Raw genomic sequence first — 21,056 nt, 5'->3', positions numbered from 1 at the left:
AACCAGGTGAGCAGCTTTGTTTCATATAATAACCAGCCCCTTCCCCCCTCCACCACTCCCTTTACCATCACACCCAACTCCTCTCGCTTCCCTCTAATTAAGGGACCGTACCCCCTTCACAGCCCCAAGAAAGCCTATTTTACCCCCACGCCCTTTTGGTAGGGCCTCCCATAGCCCATTTGACCCTGGTGGAGTTTCTGAAGAAGTGCAAACATTTTTTTTTTCTCTGTGTGACAGTCCTAAGAGTAAAAAGAACAGGAGTACTTGTGGCACCTTAGAGACTAACAAATTTATTTGAGCATAAGCTTTCGTGGGCTACAGCCCACTTCTTCAGATGCATCGAAAGAATGTAGCCCACGAAAGCTTATGCTCAACTAAATTTGTTAGTCTCTAAGGTGCCACAAGTACTCCTGTTATTTTTGCGGATACAGACTAACACGGCTGCTACTCTGAAACCAGTCCTAAGAGTGCAAATAAGATAGGATTTTTTAAAATGGGGAAGAAGTGAATTAATTATCAGGGTGTTTCCCACTGTTTATACATCAGTGTACATATTTGGGTCCTAATTCTGGGCTTGGTTGGATGTGCACTTCTGCATTAATGTAGAATCCAAGAGGTAGCCCATGCAGATCCAATTGCAGAACTGGAGACATAGTCAAGTTTTGCTCTGAAAAATGTATGTGAAAATGGCATTGTTTAAAAAATATATCTGTACCTTGCTTCTTATTCGGTCATATTTGCTCATTTTAGTGTTGGAAAGTAGTTGTTGGTTAGGTTTTTTTACTCTGATTTCTCTTGTAGAACCAACACAGCTAAAGTGAGCTCTGTTCTACCTCATGCATCAGTAGAATGACTGGCTAAGTTCTGTTTGTAGGGCCACCTACGTAGCCCTTAGTTGCAGCTGTGAATTCCTTAATAAAAGCAATAGGCTTGCCAAAGGCAGCATTTGGCTTGTATACATCTTTTGCTACTATGATGGTGTTTGATCCAGAAAACATAGCTTGACTTTTGCAGAGCAGAATCACATTTTTAAAATTAGTGGCATGTTGAAGTCCTATTACTCTGTGAAATAATCCATTGTGTGCCCTGAGTTGATCATGTACCTTGCTCCTTATGTGTGTAGAATGTTTATTTTAAAAAATTCCATGATAATGAAGTTAATTTATTGGAAGATGCAGGACAAGGAAGGTGGCTACTAGATCATTTTTTCTGGTTATTTCCACTTTCCCTATTAAGCAGTGTAATTCAGCAGTTTCTATGCCAATGCTTTAATTTCAGTGCAATGACTTGACAAAAATAGTTTTAAACTAAAATGTCTGAGACTGCACCGGATGTTCTCTGCTTTTCCCCAGGCTTCTGGAATCTTACAACTTATATTACAAAACCTGAAATAAACTATAAACTGGATAGCTGGACTGAATAGTCCTTTTGACATCCAAGTAAAGTATCTGGTTACTTTCCAGTTAGAAAGATAAAGGTGAAAATGAGACAATAGAAGCTTCAAGTTTATTAATTTTTAACAACTCAACTATAATAATCAGAAGCAAAAATGAAAGAGAAACTTAACATGGTATAGCTTGGGACTAGCTAGCAGTGATAGGATGAAACTGAGGGAAAATTAATGATATTTTTCAAAATGTAAGAATTATGCCATCTTGTATTAAACACTTAATTTGGCTTTTGCACATTTAAAAAAAACTAGCTATGTCTGAAAATGAATTTCTTCCATGTGAAGACTAACTAATGGAGACATCTGTTTTCCTTTGTAATCAACGGAAGAGCACTCAACTTGAACTTTCTTTTAGGAGTTTCAAAATTTAAAATACTGGTGGTATACATAGCTTTGTTTTAAACTACTTTGTTTTTGATTACTTCATAGGCAGGGGAGATCTGTGAGGTATGGAGGATACATACTTCCCACTCGAAGTGCTCCTCTCCCTTTTTCTTAGCCAAGAAGGGAGGTTTACTTGCCATTCATCTGCTCTTTATTCTAATTGAAACAAATTCATTAAGTAGGGAGGAGTAACAAAAACAAGGTACAACTTGAATGTACCAATCCTATCTTGCATTATTAATCTTATTAGCTTGTTTTCAGGATTCCTGCTAGATAAATTTGCTTCATTTTTGATGAGTTTTTGAGTTAGAATAAGGTGAGAAGGGGGAAAGAAAACTTTCTTTTCATTAGGTGTGGTGATGGTGAAAGGGACTGTGTGCAGGAAGGTGAAAATGGTTAATAGGAATGTAGATTCTTGAGGGTTCATATCTACCATAACCTATAATTCTTGTAACTTATAAATAAAAACATCTTAATTAAAATAAATTCTCCATTTACCAATACACTAAGTACATATGGAATGTTTCCTAAAAAATGCTCAGAGTGACATGTTTTTCCCACTGAAATGAAAGCGAAGGACGGTCTAGTCACTGGGTGAGTGGTAGCTTCTATGAAGTAAACTCAATCTATTTTCATAGAAATATTAATTTAGGATACATTTAATATTGTGGCTACTGGTCTCTGTGTGTGTGTGTGTGTATATGTGTGTGTGTGTGTGTGTATATATTATATAATTAATTTGAATGTGTCTAATATTTGATAGAAAGGCGGGGTTTGAAAGCAATTATACTTAATATCAGGAGACTTCCAAATAACGAAATGAAATAACTCTGGAATACTTTTTATACAGAAGTGCTGGAATTCATACCAGACTGGAAAAATCACTAGATAATATAGTACATTGACTAACCCTACATTGGCAGAGAAATGGACTAGATGACTTAACTATTCAGAAGGTTAGAAATGAAAAAGAACATAAGTTGCATTTGCAAAGACTGTAGAATTTTTTTTAATCTGATTTTCAGCCTAATGACTGAAAGAACTGAACAGATCATTTAATTTGTTAGGCACGCTGGATTTTCTAGATAGAATTGTGTTGTTCACACAGCAATCTGGTGCTAATTAATTGTTCATTTCTTAGAGCACAAATATTTTCCTTGCTTTCTCTATTTCAGTTTTCCATATTTATTTGAATTAGTTCATTGAAAGAAAACATTGTGTGCATCTTTAGAAGATGCAGCTTTAGATAAATTAGATTTACTGCTTAAACAGTTTCTGCAGCTATGTGTCTGGAATTCTCACCTGTTCAGTGGTTGAAGTTTATTTACAATTTGTATAGCAAACCTGCATTCTTAGAACAATTCAGCTCCACCTCTGAAACTGATCATGAATGGCATGATTAGTAGATACCTGTGTCATAGTACCATCTTTTTTTACGAATATAACTCTGTACAAGAATAGGGTGTTACCCATGTAATTGGACAGCAGTTAATCATATGCTGCTTACCTAAAATTCCTTTTCAGTTTCAAATAAAGTTGAATTTTACTTTTTTAAAGGGTGGGGGAATTCAGAACCCAACCTGGTTAATTATTGCTGCGGAGCGACTCATGTTATTCCATAGGATGTAAGGATGAGGATACTTGTAGGCAGCCATAAAGTTCATAAAGTGCCCTGTGATCCTTTAGAATGATAGATATTTTATGTCTATAAATATGGTGTACATTTTTGGCATTGATTTATTATATTTATATAATTATTGAAATCTATAGGCAAATTTAAAGGACACTACTCAGTTACTAGAATATTTTTGGAACACACTGTTGTGTGGTTTTGTTTAACTTTAATGCTGTTGCTTACATACGTGGTTAAGCAATATAATAATGTCCATTAAATCTGAAGAATAACATTCACTTAATTTTACCATAATGTAAAAATAAAGAATCTGCACACCTTAAGCAAAGCCATGTTTTTGCTTTAACAAGTTTTGAGGAGATGTTGGTAATCATTTTAACCAATCGAAATTCATTTCGATAAGTAACTAAAAAGAGAGAAATCTATTAAATCAAGGTAATTTCAATCACTTTTAAAATAAATCCACCCTTGCTTTATACTCCACATAATATCGCTTTCTCAGTGCCTTGTAAATCAGAGGTATTTTGTCGTGTGAATTAAACTATTGAAACTGTTACAGATGAACATGTCACAGTTACAGGCTATGGGATCCAACGTAATGACTGTCAATTTCTCCTCCCGTATGGACAGGTTGCTGCACTGTGCAGTTTGTGAAAACGTTGTATTATAGCGGTGTTAGGAGCTACCAGTTTCTGAAATGCTTGTTTAAATTGACATCTTGTTCCTTGCACTATCTATAATGTGTAGGTATTGGAGTATCTATTTAAAAGATTGGAGATCAGATGGTAGGAGGTACCTTCTTTGGCTTTGAAGATATACTCCATAACGCCAATCACCTGATGGCACATCACCACCAGTAACTAGCGCTATACTTCAGAGATGCAATTCAGTACAATCAGAGCTCCGTGCTTACATTGCTGGACCTCTCTAAAGCCTTTACCACAATGGACCACAAGTTACTGCTAACCCAGTTACATGCCGTATCGGGAATAGATGGCCCAGCACTACAGTGGCTCCACTTGTACTTCTCTAGCAGAACTTGGAGACTGGTGATGAGGTAATCCTCCCCTCTGAAAGTCCTCACCTGCAAGATCCAATACGGATCTATACTATCCTTCTCTTAATATTTGCTTGAGACCTCTGGCAAAGATTACACATCCTGGGCTCAGCTGCCAAAGGTATGCTGATGACACTACTCAAAGTTGATGATACTGTACTCAGTAGTTATCAATAAATGGTTGACTGTCAAACTTGGAGGATGTATAAAGTGGGATCCTGCAGGGATCTGTCCTGGGTCCTGTACTAGTCAATATTTTCATTAATGACTTTGATAATGGAGGAGAATATACTTCTAAAACATGCAGATAATACCAAGCTAGGTGTTGAAAGCACTTTGAATTCTAACCCTGTCGTCCACAATGTTCTTGGAAAATTGGAGAATTGGAATGAAATCAATAAGATGAAATTCAGCATAGACAAGTGTAAAGTACTGCATTTATGAAGGAAAAATCAAATGCAAAAACTGTCTAACCAGCAGTACTACAGAAAAGAGGGTTTAATGGATCATAAATTGAATATGAGCCAACAAGGTGATGTTGCAAAAAAGGCAAATATAATTCTGGGGTGTATTAAAAGGAGTGGCTTAGGCAAGGTGTGGGAGGTAATTATTCCTCTCTTCTTGGTATTAATGAGTGACTTTAGCTAGGTACTGTGTCCAGTTTTGGACACATGCTTTAAGAAAGATTGCACTAATTGGAGTGTCCAGAGGAGAGCAACAAAAAGATTTAGAAAACATGATCTATGAGGAAAGGTTAAAAAAACTGGGCATGTTTAATCTTAAGAAAAGAGGACTGGAGGGTTGTGAGAAACTTGACAATTTCCTGCAGTATCCTGAGTGAACTTTATTGAATTAGGTTACAGCTTATTGAATTAATTTTAACAACTTTGGAGTTCATTGTATTAAAATGCAATTGTGTATGTGTTGTTGGGGAACTGTGTGTATTTCCATGGAAAGGGTAAATAGTAGAACAACTGGGGGTGATTAGGTAAATTCACTCCGGTTGTAACATCTTGAGAGAAGCCACCTGTTGGAAAGTTATGCATATACTAGTTCAAACTGGATTCTCCAGGGAACGACAGACAAAGAAAGGGTTTTTGGATAAATAACCTGGTTTTAAACTGGCTGAAGGCCTTGTTCCTGATCCAGCAATTGGACAGGACCCCAGGTCCACAGAGGGTCACAATCCTTCGGGCAGGATTTGAAAGGATTGGGCATGCCAGAATTTGTTAAGGTTAGGGTTAATTCTGGGATGCTTATTAGCATGTGTGTTGGTTTTTATTGTTTTTAATGTTTTTTCTGTTATGCTTTTTACCTAAAGAATAAAGTGTGCTTGCATAGGAAGTGCTGCATAGTAACTTATATCTGTTGCCAGTCACCCCCTCTCTCAATGTGAAAAGGAAATATACAACAGCTTTTTGCCCCAAGTTATGACTCCCACACTCTGGTTTGTGATAAAGCAAAAACAAATTTATTAGCTACAAAAGATAGATTTTAAGTGATTATAAGGGATAGCAAACAGATCAAAGCAGATTACCTAGCAAATAAACAAAAATGCAATCTAGGCTTAATATACTAAAGAGATTGGATATGAGTAGCAAATTCTCACCCTAATTGTTGGTTCACGCAGGCTGCAGGCTCTTAAGGGGAAAGCTGCACTTGCTTGCATCTTAAAAACCCCAGGTGTTCCTTTCACAGGCTAAAATTCCCTGTTAGCTTGGGTCCAGCACTCTCTCTTCCCCCCCCCCCCCCCCCCCCCCGTTCAGTCCTTGTTCCTCAGGTGTTTCCAAGAGTCTCTTTGGGGCAGAGAGTTAGTGAAGAACCATGATGATGTCACTCCTCTGCCTTAAATAGCTTTTGCATACGGTGGGAACCCTTTGTCTCCAAGCTTGGTTCCCACACCTTTCAGTGGAAAAACACTGGTATTCCAGGATGGAGTCCAGTACCAGGTGATCTGGTCACATGCCCCTGTAGCATCATAGAAGCCATGACTCAGAGGCTTTTTGTAGCGTCCTCAGGAAGGCTCCACGGTGGGAGATTAGCTTCTTCTAAGACCTATTGTTCTCCCTAATAGTCCATTGACTTGAATGGGCCCTTGCCAGCCAGCCAGCCATCCACACTGACAGTCTTTTGCCTAGTGGGCATTCCCCAGGTGTAAACACATTTGTAATAGATATATAGACAATATTTCTAACTTCAGATACCAAAATGATGCATGCATACAAGTAGGATAATCATATTCAGTAAATCGTAACCTTTTTCATGATATCTCAGATTCCTTATCTTGCACAAAATACATCATAATTATTCCATACTCATATCACAATAATATTACTATAAAAAATATGGAGTGTAATGTCACAGTGACCTCTTAAGGTCCCTTTCAGACATCAGTTCATAGAAATTTAGGGATCTTATTCTAAACTATTGCTATCACCACCACTACTAAAATGTCAGAAAACTTACAGCTCTTGGATGAAGAACAGCTGGCTCAAGCTGAACCCAGGCAAGACTGAAGTGATGCTGTCTGGAAAGGGGAAAAAAGTTATCTTCACCTTCCTTTGAAGATGTGCAGCCCCTATTCATCAAAGTGGTGTGAATGCTAAGGGTTCCTGTTTGATTCCTTTCTAAATTTGGATGACTAGGTAGTATTGGTAGGTAGAAACGTACTGCTAACCCCATTTTACAGATGGAGAACTGAGATAACGAGACTGAGGGCCAGATTTTTTTTAAGATACTTAGGTGACTAAAGATGCACATAAACATTTCAAGTGACTTGCCTTACAAGTCTGTTGTAGAGCAGGGATTTAAACCTGGGTCTCCTGAGTTTGAGGCAGCACCTTTACTGTTGGACCATTCTTTGTCTATCCATGAATTATCCTTCCTCTAGATCTGTGTGTAGGTATGAAGGAGGCAGAACAAATTCCAATGGCTGGAAGTTGAAGCTAGACAAATTCAGACTAGAAATAAGGCACAAATTGTTTTAACTAGATGTTCATAATGGTTCCTTCCACTACTGTCACTTTAAGTTTGTGAAGGGAACTATTTCACAATCCCTCACAGTTTGTGGCAGAATTTAGAATGAATCTTTTAGGAAACTGATCCATCTGAAGTAATTGAAGTGTTAACTCATTTTGCTAAGTATGAATTTATTTGCCTTTTGAAGCTGCTGCAGTAATGTAGCAGTAGTCTCTTTTGCATGCTTAACATTCTGGCTTTTGTTCTGCTTTTTTTTGCTTTCACTTACCTTTTGTTTCTATTTTCTTGTTTCCACTTAGTTGTTGTTCGACAGTCTCTCTTACAGATATGACTAGACTAACAGTCTGACTCTCATGCAAAACTAGCACTCATCTTAGTGAATGGCATACAGTATAAAGAAAAGCCAGTGTCTCCCTGGTACAAACAAGTGAAACTGCTTACTGTACCAGATTACACTGTAGCATGGCAGAGAAGATGGTATTTTTTACTGCTCTAAATTTCTTGGATGAAAGGAGCTGTAGGTGCTGCATGTTTTTATAGTACATAGTAAATAACACACAGCCCGTTGACAGCTTATTTGGAAAGGTAGGCTGAACAGAACCAGGTCCATTATACATGATGGTCTAGATTATTGAGACAGCCCTTCTGTGCTTGACAGAAGGGTGGTGGTGAGAAACATGTGACTTTATGCTCTAATCTTCAATCTTGGAGTCATCATGCCAGTTCCAAGACTCAATATAGAGCAGCCTCAGGGCAGCTGCAAATTATGCCCATTTGTAACAGCCCCAAAGTGTTGTTACAACTGCCAGGGATTAGCTGGACATAGAACCTCCCTAGCCCCAACTCCTGTGCTGGGAAAGGGGAGAGAGAAGGAGCCATTCTGCTGGCGCTGTGCTTGCTAGTGATTTCCCCCCACACTGAGAGTCTGCAGGTTAAGTCACTTTTCCATTTGCTTGGTGCAGTGCCATAAAACAGGCAGAATGAGGGCCAGGATCTGGTCCAGTGTAGCTGTACATCAGCATATTGAGTATTAATTGTGAATCTTGCTGGACGTATATTCCAGAAGTAGCTCTCCAATTGCGAAGAGGCAGGGAGTTGGTATCTCTTTAAAGAGTGATGCTGCTTTTACTCAGTGATGAAACTGACACAACTGGAAGTATGAGTATTGTGAAAACCTTTCCATTTGTTGATGCAAGTGAAAAGCTTGCAGTTTTCTCATTGATCCTCCATTGCCATTTTAAATGTACTTTCAGTTCTAATTAGGCTGTTCTTTGTGTACATTCTCATGAGGTCCTGAAGCATAGTTTTCAAGCACTATTTAAATGTTTTGGTACCTCTGAATTCTTGAAAACAGCTTTTAAAAAAATTGGACTATTGGAGTAGTTTCTTACCTGATCATTTCCTCTCTGCTAGCAGTGTCTCCCATAATTCTGTTCTCCCTGGATGTCTTCCTAGCCAAGGGATAGTATTTAATTTTGGTAGTTATGCTTGTAGGCCATAGCCTATTGTACATAATTTATGGGTTGGCATTGAAGCTGTTGTTACTAATCATATTGTATGGGTTTGTACACAGCTTTGGAGTGAATCATGTGGCAGCAGGCTGGAGAAGAGTGTGTGGGTAGCACAGGGTGTGCTACAGCTTTGAACTGTCTCCAGAAACTACAGGCAGGAGGGGAATCGCCCATGTGTATCAGAATTGTGGGAGATTCAGCTAGCAGAAAGGAAATTATAATGTAAGACATTTACCATTCTTATGTATCCAGCACATTTAAGGTAGTTTAATTATATTTTTAAATTCTGTTTTTGCCTATTGAAGTCCAATTTCATCCAAATAAAGATTGACACCGATTATTAATCTAGTAAATAAAAATACATCATGCATCACTTTCTAACAGAATTAAAATGTAAGAATTAAGAATCTTAAATGTGTATAAGCAATATAATTGCTTTAAACATGTATAAATACACACTAATCTCCTGGTTTACTCTGAATTTGGTATTTTTTTTAAAGGCTAGAAGTAATTGCAAATCAAGTAGTCTAAGATAATGCTTTAAAGGTTACCAACCAATGAGAATCCCCCTTTCTCTAGGAGCATAACTAAAACATCCAAATGCAAAGTAAGACTAAAATTGATGATTTAAACCAAGGTTTCCTGATTGTTGATTTAAATCATGATTAAAATCAATTATTTAAATCATTTTTACTTTAATCAATCCACTATGTCTAGATTCTTGTATACTTCCTTTAACTCTGAATCTGATCTCCACTTAACTTATAATGAGAGTTTTGGCTAATCATTCTGCACTGTGAGATGGCAAGTGAGGAGAATATTGGGAATAAAATGTTTAAAATGGCTACATGTCTAAGCTTCCCAAAACAGTGGGTGTAAATGACAGCTGTTCAAAGAAAATGTAATAAACTAAAAAATGGTTGGAAGTATTTCATTGCTTTTCCTTCCTTCCTCCCATACATCCTTACAAATACATTGAGTCTTGTGCACTCTGTTTCTCCAAGGGATAACAATCTTCTTTTATATCTTCAAACATTGGTAATGGGTAACCTGGGCTTCCTATGATGAAAGACACCCACCATGCCTCTCATCCAATGCAAGGCTAATTTTAATCAGTATTTAAATGAGTTTTCTACTTTATTTCAAATAATCAAGGAATGACTACAGTAATAAAAATACTCATACTTTTTTGCGGGGGGAACTTTTCATTGTAAACATCCCAGCCAACATCCTTGAGCAAAAAAGTAGGTCAGATTTGAATAAATCTACGTAAGTGTACATACCTTTTAGTTAATCTAAATAAATTTGCATAAATATGTATGTACCCAGTGGGGGCACCATGCTAGGGAGGAGAGGGCAAAGAGATGTTTTTAATTTTGTCTCCCCCTTCCTGTTAGTGAAGGGGAATGATGTAGGGTTCTCAACTGGAAAGACAAGAACCCCTGTTAGAGGCAGGTTCCGCTTTTTTTTTTTTAAAATGGCTAGGTGAGCGGTGGTTCATGATCCAAAAGCTTTTTTTCTGTTGTAATGTGTGGTCGTGGTATGGGAAAGGTTGAGTACCACTGATCTAGAATCTAGTGAATAGCTCTGAAGAAACAAACTGAGAACTATATAAACTGCATTGTTATGGCCTGGCTTTCATTAATCTCTGTCTAGGTAAAATGGGTACTTTATGCTGGGTGTCATAGGGTTATTTTTTATTATATATCATCCTTCTTGCAAAAGAACACCTTTAAAGTGTACTCTGTAAAATGCTCAACCATTACTCTCTGTAGTGAAGAAGGTCCTCTTAGGGGTCAGATTGCTCAAGTCAAGTGACTGTAAATGAGTTACGTGCCTATTAACACTCAATATGGTATACTTTGCAAAATACATGGGTGGGGGCGGGGTTTCTTAAATCCATGCACTCAACTTTCATCTATTACAGATCCATGTGCTCCTCTGGGATCTTCCTTGTCTCAGTGACTAAAATACAACTTGAAAAATTGTTGACTTGAACATCCACTTTTCCCCGCTCCATATGGCTGTTTAAATATAGTGAAAACTGTTTATGCTATAACAATGGCTCTTCAGTATATCTTGATTAGCAAAGCATTATACTTTTTCAGTTTGTCAGTCATTACAATTTAACCTCACTTCATCCTCCTGTTTACCTCTCGACTATCTTGATCTGCACAAAGTCTATTAAAGTGTATTTAACTTCACAGGTGAGCAAACGTGCTTCTAGTAGATGAATTATTTATTAACAAATCTGTTTAATACTGTGCATTTTTCTTTTCATTACTAGTTTCTCAAACAGTTAGGTATACATCCTGACTGGCAATTTGTAGATGTGTATGGTATGGATCCAGAACTACTTAGCATGGTGCCAAGACCTGTCTGTGCAGTGCTACTTCTCTTCCCAGTAACAGAAAAGGTAAATATTTACTATTGATACTTAGTCATTCAAAATCAGTAGATCAGTCAAAATGTCCCATCATACATAATATGAAATCTGTAATTCTCTACGTCAGTGAAATAGTTAATGAGACTAAAAAAACCAACAAGCTTTCTTCAAAGTTCCTCTGGTTTGTGATACATTCTGTTCTTGTCAAAATAAGATTATTAAACAAAACTGTACAATTGCAGAAGTATTAACAATAAATGTATAAACAAAGGAAATCTGATGTTGCTCTCAGTCAGCAATAGATGTGAATGATATTTTAAAGGATTTTGAGATCTTCTCTTAATGGAGCTGCAATATTTATTTTTGTTGTTTTAACATTTATACCACATTAAGGCATGAACAAAGTGGTAAGACGGGATACGGAAAATGTGGACAATATCAAACAGCCATTTATAAAACATATATTGATTTTGTAGTATCATAATGCAGTCCAAGCTTTAATTACTGTCTAGAGAAGCCTGTAGCTCCAACATAGCTTTCATTTCTTGGACAGATTGGGGATCATCTTTGTTTTTGATTTGTGTTTTTTGTCAAGAGGGGTTAAAGCAGGGGTGGGCCAACTTTTTGGCCCGAGGGCCACATCGGGGAATAGAAATTGTATGGAGGGTCATGAATACTCACAAAATTGGGGTTGGGGTGCAGGAGGGGGTGGGGGCTCTGGGGTGGAGCTGGGGATGAGGAGTTTGGGGTGTAGGAGGGTGCTCTAGGTTGGAACCGAGGGGTTTGGAGGGCAGGAGGGGATCAGGGCTGGGGCAGGGGTGCGGGAAGGGGTTCAGGTTCTGGCTGGGGCTGTGGGCTCTGGGGTGGGGCTGTTGGTTTTTCCACTGGGTTTATTTGGGTTGGGGAAAAGAACAACAAGCTCCCTAAACTGAACTTTTGTCCAATGTCTTAACTCTGTTATCTTGGAGAATGGGGTAATCCATTACTAAAATGCTGTTATGGTGTTGTATCAATGGACTACTTGAGGCTAGTTTGAGTACTGTACCCATAAATGTGCAAAGGACATGAGTCCTAGAAAGATCTCTTTTATGGCTTCTGTTTGTCACTTTTTTCACTCTACTATAATTTAATCTTAATTTGTTCAGGTTTTCAGGAAAAATACTGCCTAGATATACAGCCCTCTGACTAAGTCTCACAAACAACAACCCAGGGACCCTACGAGCAGCAGTTGCACACTGCTCCCTTTAACTCTGACTGCTGTTTTCCCTGGGCTTCTTCCCAGTGGGTCTCTTCCCTTTTAGGATTACTGTTCTCAGATCCACTCTCTCCTTTCAAAAAGCAAAATGCAGCTTCTGGTTATCTCGCAAGCTTCTGTGGCCAGAGCAAAGCACCCTTTCTTCCTTCAGGTCCCACCTGGGAACTGACCTACTCAGGCCCTGCAGTCTTTTATCTGAGCCTGCTGGGCTCTGATTGGCTGCTTTCCTGCAGCTTTTCTAGGCAGGCCTGGAGGACCCTGGGGCAGGGTATGGTAGGACCACTAGGCGTACAGCAGAGGGCCTCAGAGCGCCTGATGCACACTGTGTATAACTGTAGCCTTCCAGCACACTCCAGTCACACACTGGCTTCCACCAGCCTTGGTTACCACTTGCAGGGTAACACCAACACACTCCCAGTCCTAAATTTCCCCCCCAAACATGTGTTCTGCACTGTCCAGCCCTTTCCTGCACAGTTCCTATGTTCCCTTACAGGGGCAAAGGACCTAAAATAATATTGAACAGTTTGCTACTTGAAATGGAGTTACCCAGACAATTCAGTTTGAATACAACACTAGATTAGTTTTTATAAAAGAAAAGACAAGTTTTATTTAACTACAAAGAGATTTTAAGCACGTACAAATATAAGGCATTAAAGTAAGAAATGGCTACAAGAGAAATAAAAAATAGAACACTTTCTAGTAACTAAAACTTAATAAACTAGACTTGGTTCAAGGAGAAAACCATACCACATGATCCCAGCAACAGGGCTGATCAAATTATCAGGTCAGAACCCTTCCCAAAGGTCTGGGTTTTTTTGTCGTCTTCAGTGAAAGGGCGAGAGAGGAGGATAGAGAATGAACACCTGGGGTGTTTTTGCTGTAAAAAAGTGCACAATAGAGCATTTTAGGCACATGTATAAAGCAGATATGGCTATTTGCTAAGAGATTTATAACTACACCACTACCTCGATATAACGCTACCCGATATAACATGAATTCAGATATAACGCAGTAAAGCAGTGCTCTGGGGGGGCGGGGATGCGCACTCCGGTGGATCAAAGCAAGTTCAATATAACGCGGTTTCACCTATAACGCGGTAGGATTTTTTGGCTCCCGAGGACAGCATTATATCGAGGTAGAGGTGTATTATTTATTATAACCCTTTTTATTTCTGTGATTAACCAAGGAGTTAAAGGAGGGAAGCATAGTATTTCCAGAGCGAACAACATTCCAGCAGTAGATAAGAGAATGGAATGTTCTATAATTGACAAAACCAGCTGTCTAGTGCTTTCAGGTTTGCTGTGCTGACTGATAAAAATCAGTCCTCAGGGCAGCATATTGAAAAGGTGGAAAGACTTAAAATCAGGGCATACCTTCATTCTTGTAGTCTGGATTGTCTATCTGAAAACCTGTCTACTGTGTTCTACTTGCAAGCAGCTGTTTCTGGTTTATTTGTCTTACCAGTTGTTGTAAAAGCACAGTGTATTTCTTTTATACTTATTTATTGGTAAACTTCTCCACAGCAGAGTAGATCACACCAAGAAATGAAACCATACAGTAATATGTGTATACTGGGCTGAACATCAGCAAAAAAACCTCCCAATTCCATAGTTGTAGAGTATTTTCAAAGCAAAACAAGCTTTTGCTCCTAAGCGTAGCTTCTCTTCAGCAGAAATCCGGGAACTTGTACTGAGACCCAGAGTTTGCTTCATTGACGCTGAGAGGCTCTCAGCAGCTCCAATTCCCTCAACAGTGTCTTTCCTTCTGAATGGAAGGAAGCTGCTTATATCCTTTCCCAGACAGCTTTGGTAGAGCGACCTACAAACGCCAGCAGACCTTGAACTAAGACTTCCAGTGGTTCCCTGCAAAGGGGAGTCCACCCAGGAGCTCCATCATCATACTCTAAACAGTAGAAGCAATGGTCTGGATATACTTCCTTCCTAAAACCATTTCTTCACTCCTTATTGGCTACCTTCTTTATCCCATAGGTCTCTACAGTAGTTGACAAACTCTGGAATCCTCTTGTGCACCGCAGGATGCTTCCCTCACCAGTAGACCCTGTTAAAATATGAATACATGTATAAATTTAATAATTTTCAGATTACACAGCCAAATTGTGTCATGGAATAAACTGAACAGAATAAACAAAATTGTCGTATTATTATTATGGCCTTAGAAGGCCCATTTGCAAAGTTATCAGTACCACTCAAAAACATATAAATGATTCAACTTTTTCCAGAAAAAATAAGACTATATTGAAGCTTCTACAATGCTTCATTTTTTTCCCTTTTAGCTTAGTTATTTATTGTACTCCAGTTTGCTTGCCATAGATCTAAAGCTTCCGTTACCTTCTGGATTGCGGGGAGACATAGGAGACTGTGGTAAAGGGGACTGTTTCTCTAAAAGTGAGCCTAGCTCATCAATCTTCATTTTTGAACATTCTTAGCATAGCACTAGATGGCACAACAAGTTAAGTGATTCAGAATATTGGATAAAAGACACTGATGTTTGGTGACAAGATACTGATTTAGGACTTGACTCGCAGATTTATACACGTGAATAATCTCAGGTACATCAGTGAGACTAGTCATGTGGATAAAGGCTGCAATCCCTTACTTATTCTGTTCTGCTTCCTTCTGTTTCAAACTACACTATTATTACATTTTAATGGAGCTTTGGTTTTTCATGGGAAATTTGAAATAGTTCTACATGCAAGACGCTTTTGATTTTCTGTTCCAGTATGAAACATTCAGAACAGAAGAGGAAGAGAGAATAAAAGCCCAGGGACAAAATGTCAGATCATCAGTATATTTCATGAAGCAAACCATCAACAATGCTTGTGGAACAATTGGACTTATTCATGCTATTGCAAACAACAGAGAGAAAATGAACTTCGGTAAATCTTTTCTCTTAATATACTTAATATAATTTTTGGAGGGTAGGTGGCGCAGTACTCCTTTCATAGTGTTGACTCTACTTGAAAATTCTTTAAAAGACACAAGTAGAAATTCGCCATTAGTCTTCTTGTCTTAATTATACAGCAGCAATACAACACAGACTTTTGTTAGTTGGTAGTCATTAAGAATTTAGTAATACAAAGGACACTAATACAGCACATAGTTAAATGAATAAAATATAACTCCAAATTCAAAGTAGCAGATACCATATTAATATTTCACACCATAATAAGAGTCTGGTGACTTTAAATTGTTTTGTCGTTGTATGCAGTGGAATAGAATATGTTGCATTACAGGCTTAAGTCTCCTTTCTGGATGTAAATAGACTGCCTTGTGTACAAGCTTTTTGACAATGTAATGTTTAATATTAGTCTAGGAAAAAATAAAAAGGAACAATTCTGATTTGTATTTCTTCATGTTGTAACCTTTCAGTTTTCATCTAATTTTCTAAGTTGCTGAGAACAGAAAGAGGAATTGAATGATTTATTAATTTATTATTTATTTATGTTTAAGAATCAGATTCTACACTGAAAAAATTCCTGGAGGATTCGTTACCTATGAGTCCTGAAGAGAGAGCCAAATATTTAGAAACCTATGAAGTGAGTATCTTTTTTATTTATTTATTTATTTATTTTTTCCTTTCCCTCTTTTTAATATAGTAGAATTGTTAGCAGGAATAGTCTTGCATCTAAGCCCTGATCCAGCAAACACTGATGTGCTTAAATAGTCCCATTGTTGTAAATGGGGCTGCTTAAGTGTTTAAAGTTAAGTGTGTGCTGAAGTGCTTTGCTGGATTGAGACATGAATGCTTTATTGTAAATGTTGTTCGCTACTAGTGGGGAATTAGTAATCTCACTAACACATGGACGACTTTTTTAACAACTGTTATTTGATTTTCACTTTGCATGAAACAGAATTAGTTTTAAAAAACTCTTTTTAAAAAAAAATTGAGATATCTTGAGCTTAGTTAATGTCTAATCAATACTTCTAATAGTTACAACACTAAAAAATCGTACACTATAGTATATAGCACAACTTTACTCTGCTTTGATGTAAACTTCCATAACCTACAAGTTAAAATGAAGAAAGTGGAATGAGTTTTTAAATACCTGCTATTTTAAGAAATGATTTTTTTTTTGTTTGAAGTCTAATTAAACATATGTTCTAATTTCAGGCTATTCGTGTTACTCATGAATCCAGTGCCCATGAAGGTCAGACTGAGGTATTCCATTTTTTTAACTTTGTTTATTTTACGAACATAATACTTTGACAGAATGTTTCAAGTTATTTGATTTTCAACCATTATAATATTTTCTTTATTTCATGTAAGATCTGCCCTAGAATGAAAGTTGCCAGCCTCAAAAATCATGACTGGATTAAAAATAATGATTTTTTTCTTTTAGTTGGGGTTTTTTATTTCCCGTTAGGTTTCTGAGCCATTAGGGTGCCTTGGGTCACATTTTCAAGCTTTTCTCCATAGCCAAGAAAGTCTGGTAACTTCATTTTTTAGTGAAAACAGAGATTCTCCTGTAAGCACATGGAGCTGGGGCTTTAAGAAAAATACCAAATATTGTAAAACTTTTAATAACATTGTACTTTGCATGTTTTGTGTCAACAGAAAATTAACTCTGACGTTAACTTTATAAACAAGATATAAGTTAGTCATTGAAGCTGAACAAATGGCTGACACTTTTTTATAATTTTTTTTTATATAAGACAAAACTACTTAATGTTGGGAATACAAATCAGCAAATGTTAACACCTCATGAACATGGGTGTGATGTTGCTTGTGTACAGACAACTTCAGTTAAGCTCTAAAATCTATGCTATAAACTTTGTTTTACAGCATTTTAAAATTATCCAGTCATTTTCAAGTTTGTGGGGGAGAGACTTGTATATGCTTCTCAGTCAGTATTAGAATACACCCCTGTGTAAAAAGCAGGTCTGTGTTATCTCTGGCAAATCTCAAGCTTTTCTTCACTGTGCATTCTCCAAGTCATTAAATGTTGTACTAAGCCTGGAAACTTAAATATAGTTTGGAGTAATGGCAGCACCTGTATAGATTTTTAATACATGCATTTTTTTGTGTTGTCTGGACTAGGTGGAGGTTGGGAAATAGGGATTAAAATGGATGATTTTGTTAGCTAGGAAAAGGTAGAGAAATGGCTCGAGTTTTATGCATCTAGGAGGCAGTTGAAGCTTCTGATAGATAAAGCTTTCTCTCTTTGCTGACAAGTGGTAATTTGCACCTGTCTTGGAGCTCATTTGTATTAATCTCAAAAAGAAAACACTGTGCCAATTTACATTTGGTTCGTGTTTGGAAGAGTATCTTCACAGCCAATGGCTACAAAGTTAGCTACTTTTTAAGTGAAGCCTTAGGTTTTGGAGCACAAAACTTTAAAAAAGGGATAGATTCTCCTGTCACTAAGGGGGAAAAACATAGGCTTTAAGACTAACTTCAGCATAATAATATTAGTCTAGCATAAGGTAGCTTTCTACCTACTCCCTAAGTTCCCTTGTGGTCACTGAGCAACATCTGAACTAGTCTGTCTACCAGTATTTTTCCCTAAGCCACGTTCATTAGCAGGGGAATCCATACTTTAGATGTTAGTGGTCCTTTTAGTTATTTTCCAGATCAGTACATGCTTTCCTAGATGTGCGGTAACAGTCTATGCAGAGCAAATTTTACCTTAAATCTCGTATGACCTTGCTAGTGTCTCTGTATTCTAAGACCTTAGAATACTTCACAACAGGTCTCAAGGAGCCTCTGTCTGGGGCCAGATTGAGGCTGGCCCCAGACTATATGCCAGACTATTGAGGGACTATATGCCCATGGCTAGGACTCTGATTCCCAGAATCCTGTGATTACATCACTCTCATCTTTTATTTAAGAAAAGTACACTCCCTGGCCCTCATGTTTGAAAAGAAAAGATTGAAAATGTCACCCAAATGTAACCAATGCAGTGATGTCTGCATATTCAGTCAGACAGCTTGGAACATCTCGGAGTGAACTGGTTTCAATACAAGCCAAAGCAGGAAGTACGAGTAAAATACAAAATCCAAAATTACAGGTGGAAAAACATTTTTTGTACCTAACTACTTAAAAATAGGATATTAGAACATGCTTACTGAGAAGTGGGTACGGAGAGGATTGCCTGTAGCAGTAGCAGCAAAGGTTTTGTTTTTCAGGTATAGGGAAATAAAGGTTTCCTGGGTTACATGGCAGACTTTTGCAGAATAACCAGACGTCTGAATTCAGATTTATGGGAAAACCATAAATTCTTTCTAAATAATGGTTTTCATTAATAAAGTATCTTTCATTACAGTTTTTTGGGAGGATGAAAAAACTGTGCCAGATGTCTGACACAAATGAGCAAAAAAACTTGTTTAAAATCTGCTGTCACCACCTTTCTACACCAAATTCAAAAAACAACTTTCCAAAGCAGAGAAGAAGATTCAGACTGACTCCTGAAATAACTTTACTGGAACAGATATGATTAAGTAATAAGCTGGTGGCTGTCCACAGAGCTTGTCTAACCTAAGTAAAAGCAGGCTGTAGAACCCTGCAGCACTTCTAGTATAAGCTCAAGGAAACCTGTATGTGTAATATATGGAACATTTTTGTAGAAGACTGAATTCTTAAAATAACTGTAAAACGGGAGCTTTGGTTACCTCGCTACTGTAACCTCAAAGAAAAATAAAGTGAAGTTGACTTTGGCACAAGCAGCATTGCCTAAAGAATGATATGACGATGCTTTGGGTTAGAAAAGCGTATATTTGCAGCTAAATATCACATTACCTTCTCCTGTATCCCTAGGCAATGATCTAGAACAGGGGTCGGCAACCTCTGGCACGCGGCTTGCCAGGGTAAGCACCTTGGCGGGCCGGGCCAGTTTGTTTACCTGCCGCGTTGACAAGTTCGGCCGATCGCGGCTCCCACTGGCCATGGTTCGCCATCCCAGGCCAATGGGGGCTGTGGGAAGCAGCGCGGGCGAGGGATGTGCTGGCCGCGGCTTCCCACCACCCCCATTGGCCTGGGACGGCGAACCACGGCCAGTGGGAGCCGCAATCGGCCGAACCTGCCGACGTGGCAGGTAAACAAACTGGCCCGGCCCGCCAGGGTGCTTACCCTGGCGAGCCGCCTGCCAGAGGTTGATGACCCCTGATCTAGAAGATAGGTCATTGGACTAGGTGTTGGGAGGTCTAAGATCTGTTTTGTTCTATTACTGACTGCTGTGTGACACTGCGTAAGTCCTTTCACTTTACCTCTGTTTCCCCATCCATCCTTTGTTTTTAACTACACCTCGACCCAATATAACACGAATTTGGATATAACGCGGTAAAGCAGTGCTCCGGGGGGGCGGGGCTGCGCATTCCGGTGGATTAAAGCAAGTTCGATATAACGCGGTTTCACCTATAATGCGATAAGATTTTTTGGCTCCCGAGGACAGCGTTATATCGAGGTAGAGGTGTATATTGTAATATCTTTGAAGCTGGGACTCCCTTTCTGTCAGTGGCTAGCACAACTGAGCCCAAGTCTCAGTTGGTTCACTTCTCTAATACAAATAATTGATAAAGGCATAAACTAATTGTAAATGCACAATTATTATAAATACAATTTCTAAGACTCTTAATATGAGTAAACATTTTAATTATAATTTGAGGGGACACTGTCAAGCACCCTAATTGGGGACCAAAGTTTTAGGTGACTGGAAAGTGCTGTATTCTGCTAGAAAGTATCATCCTGACTATAACAGACAGTCTTCAGGTTGATTTTTCTCAAGCTATGAATACTACATTTACTGCATTTGTTGTCAGTGTCAAACAAATGTGTGCTGTTGGTGATATATAATTAGTTAGGTGCACAGCTTTCTTGTGGGATCTTCTGTGTATTTAACTACATACTGTTACATAGCTGTAATGTGAGTAGCAGGATATTTGCCAACATATTTTAATTACATTTTTAGCCCCTCACAACTAACCTCAAAATCGTCGTCCTATACAACATTGCTTAGTTGTATCTTGGCTCTACAGTATGAGATACGGCTTTCCATTCCTCTAGTATAATCTAAAGTACTCCCAGCAAGAGTAATTAGCTGAAGTTATGAAAGCTGTCCAAGAGAATTGTCTGAATTTAATTTCCACCTTAATAAAGGGATCAAAATGATATTTTCCCTTTCTTCATATGCCATGTGGCACTGGCAACTTTAACCTGAGTAGTTCATGCTGATCAGACAGCACATATCGCTGTGGAGCTGTGCTCTACTAAGACACCTCCAACTGCTGAAGTATTAAACTTTACAATCAAAACTATTCAATAATACTCAGAGCAGGAAGTAGTTGCAGAAGCAGAGAGCAGTTAGAACTTACAGTAACATGGTGCATACCATTTTTGTCGTCATTCCTCTAAAAATGGAAGACATTTCCAGGAGAAAAGGCACATC

At 38.2% G+C, this 21,056-nt stretch overlaps 1 protein-coding gene across 3 annotated transcripts in view; it reads left to right on the top strand.

The window, feature by feature from the left end:
* UCHL3 (ubiquitin C-terminal hydrolase L3) overlaps positions 1 to 21,056 on the top strand; it is a 57,881-nt gene continuing 36,825 nt past the window's right edge. The window contains exons 1-5 of one of the 3 annotated variants that reach the window (XM_065415159.1): positions 1 to 6; positions 11,302 to 11,430; positions 15,395 to 15,551; positions 16,126 to 16,211; positions 16,787 to 16,834. In XM_065415159.1, the coding sequence (XP_065271231.1) occupies positions 11,356 to 11,430; positions 15,395 to 15,551; positions 16,126 to 16,211; positions 16,787 to 16,834 (366 nt within the window). In that variant the 5' untranslated portion in view covers positions 1 to 6; positions 11,302 to 11,355. Of the gene's footprint in view, positions 7 to 4,291; positions 4,525 to 11,301; positions 11,431 to 15,394; positions 15,552 to 16,125; positions 16,212 to 16,786; positions 16,835 to 21,056 lie in introns of those variants that run through there. The other 2 variants (XM_065415165.1, XM_065415153.1) reach the window with 2 other exon arrangements.

Source organism: Emys orbicularis, chromosome 1, assembly GCF_028017835.1.
Source record: "Emys orbicularis isolate rEmyOrb1 chromosome 1, rEmyOrb1.hap1, whole genome shotgun sequence".
Lineage (NCBI taxonomy): Eukaryota > Metazoa > Chordata > Testudines > Emydidae > Emys > Emys orbicularis.
This window is presented reverse-complemented; position numbering and strand designations above follow the sequence as displayed.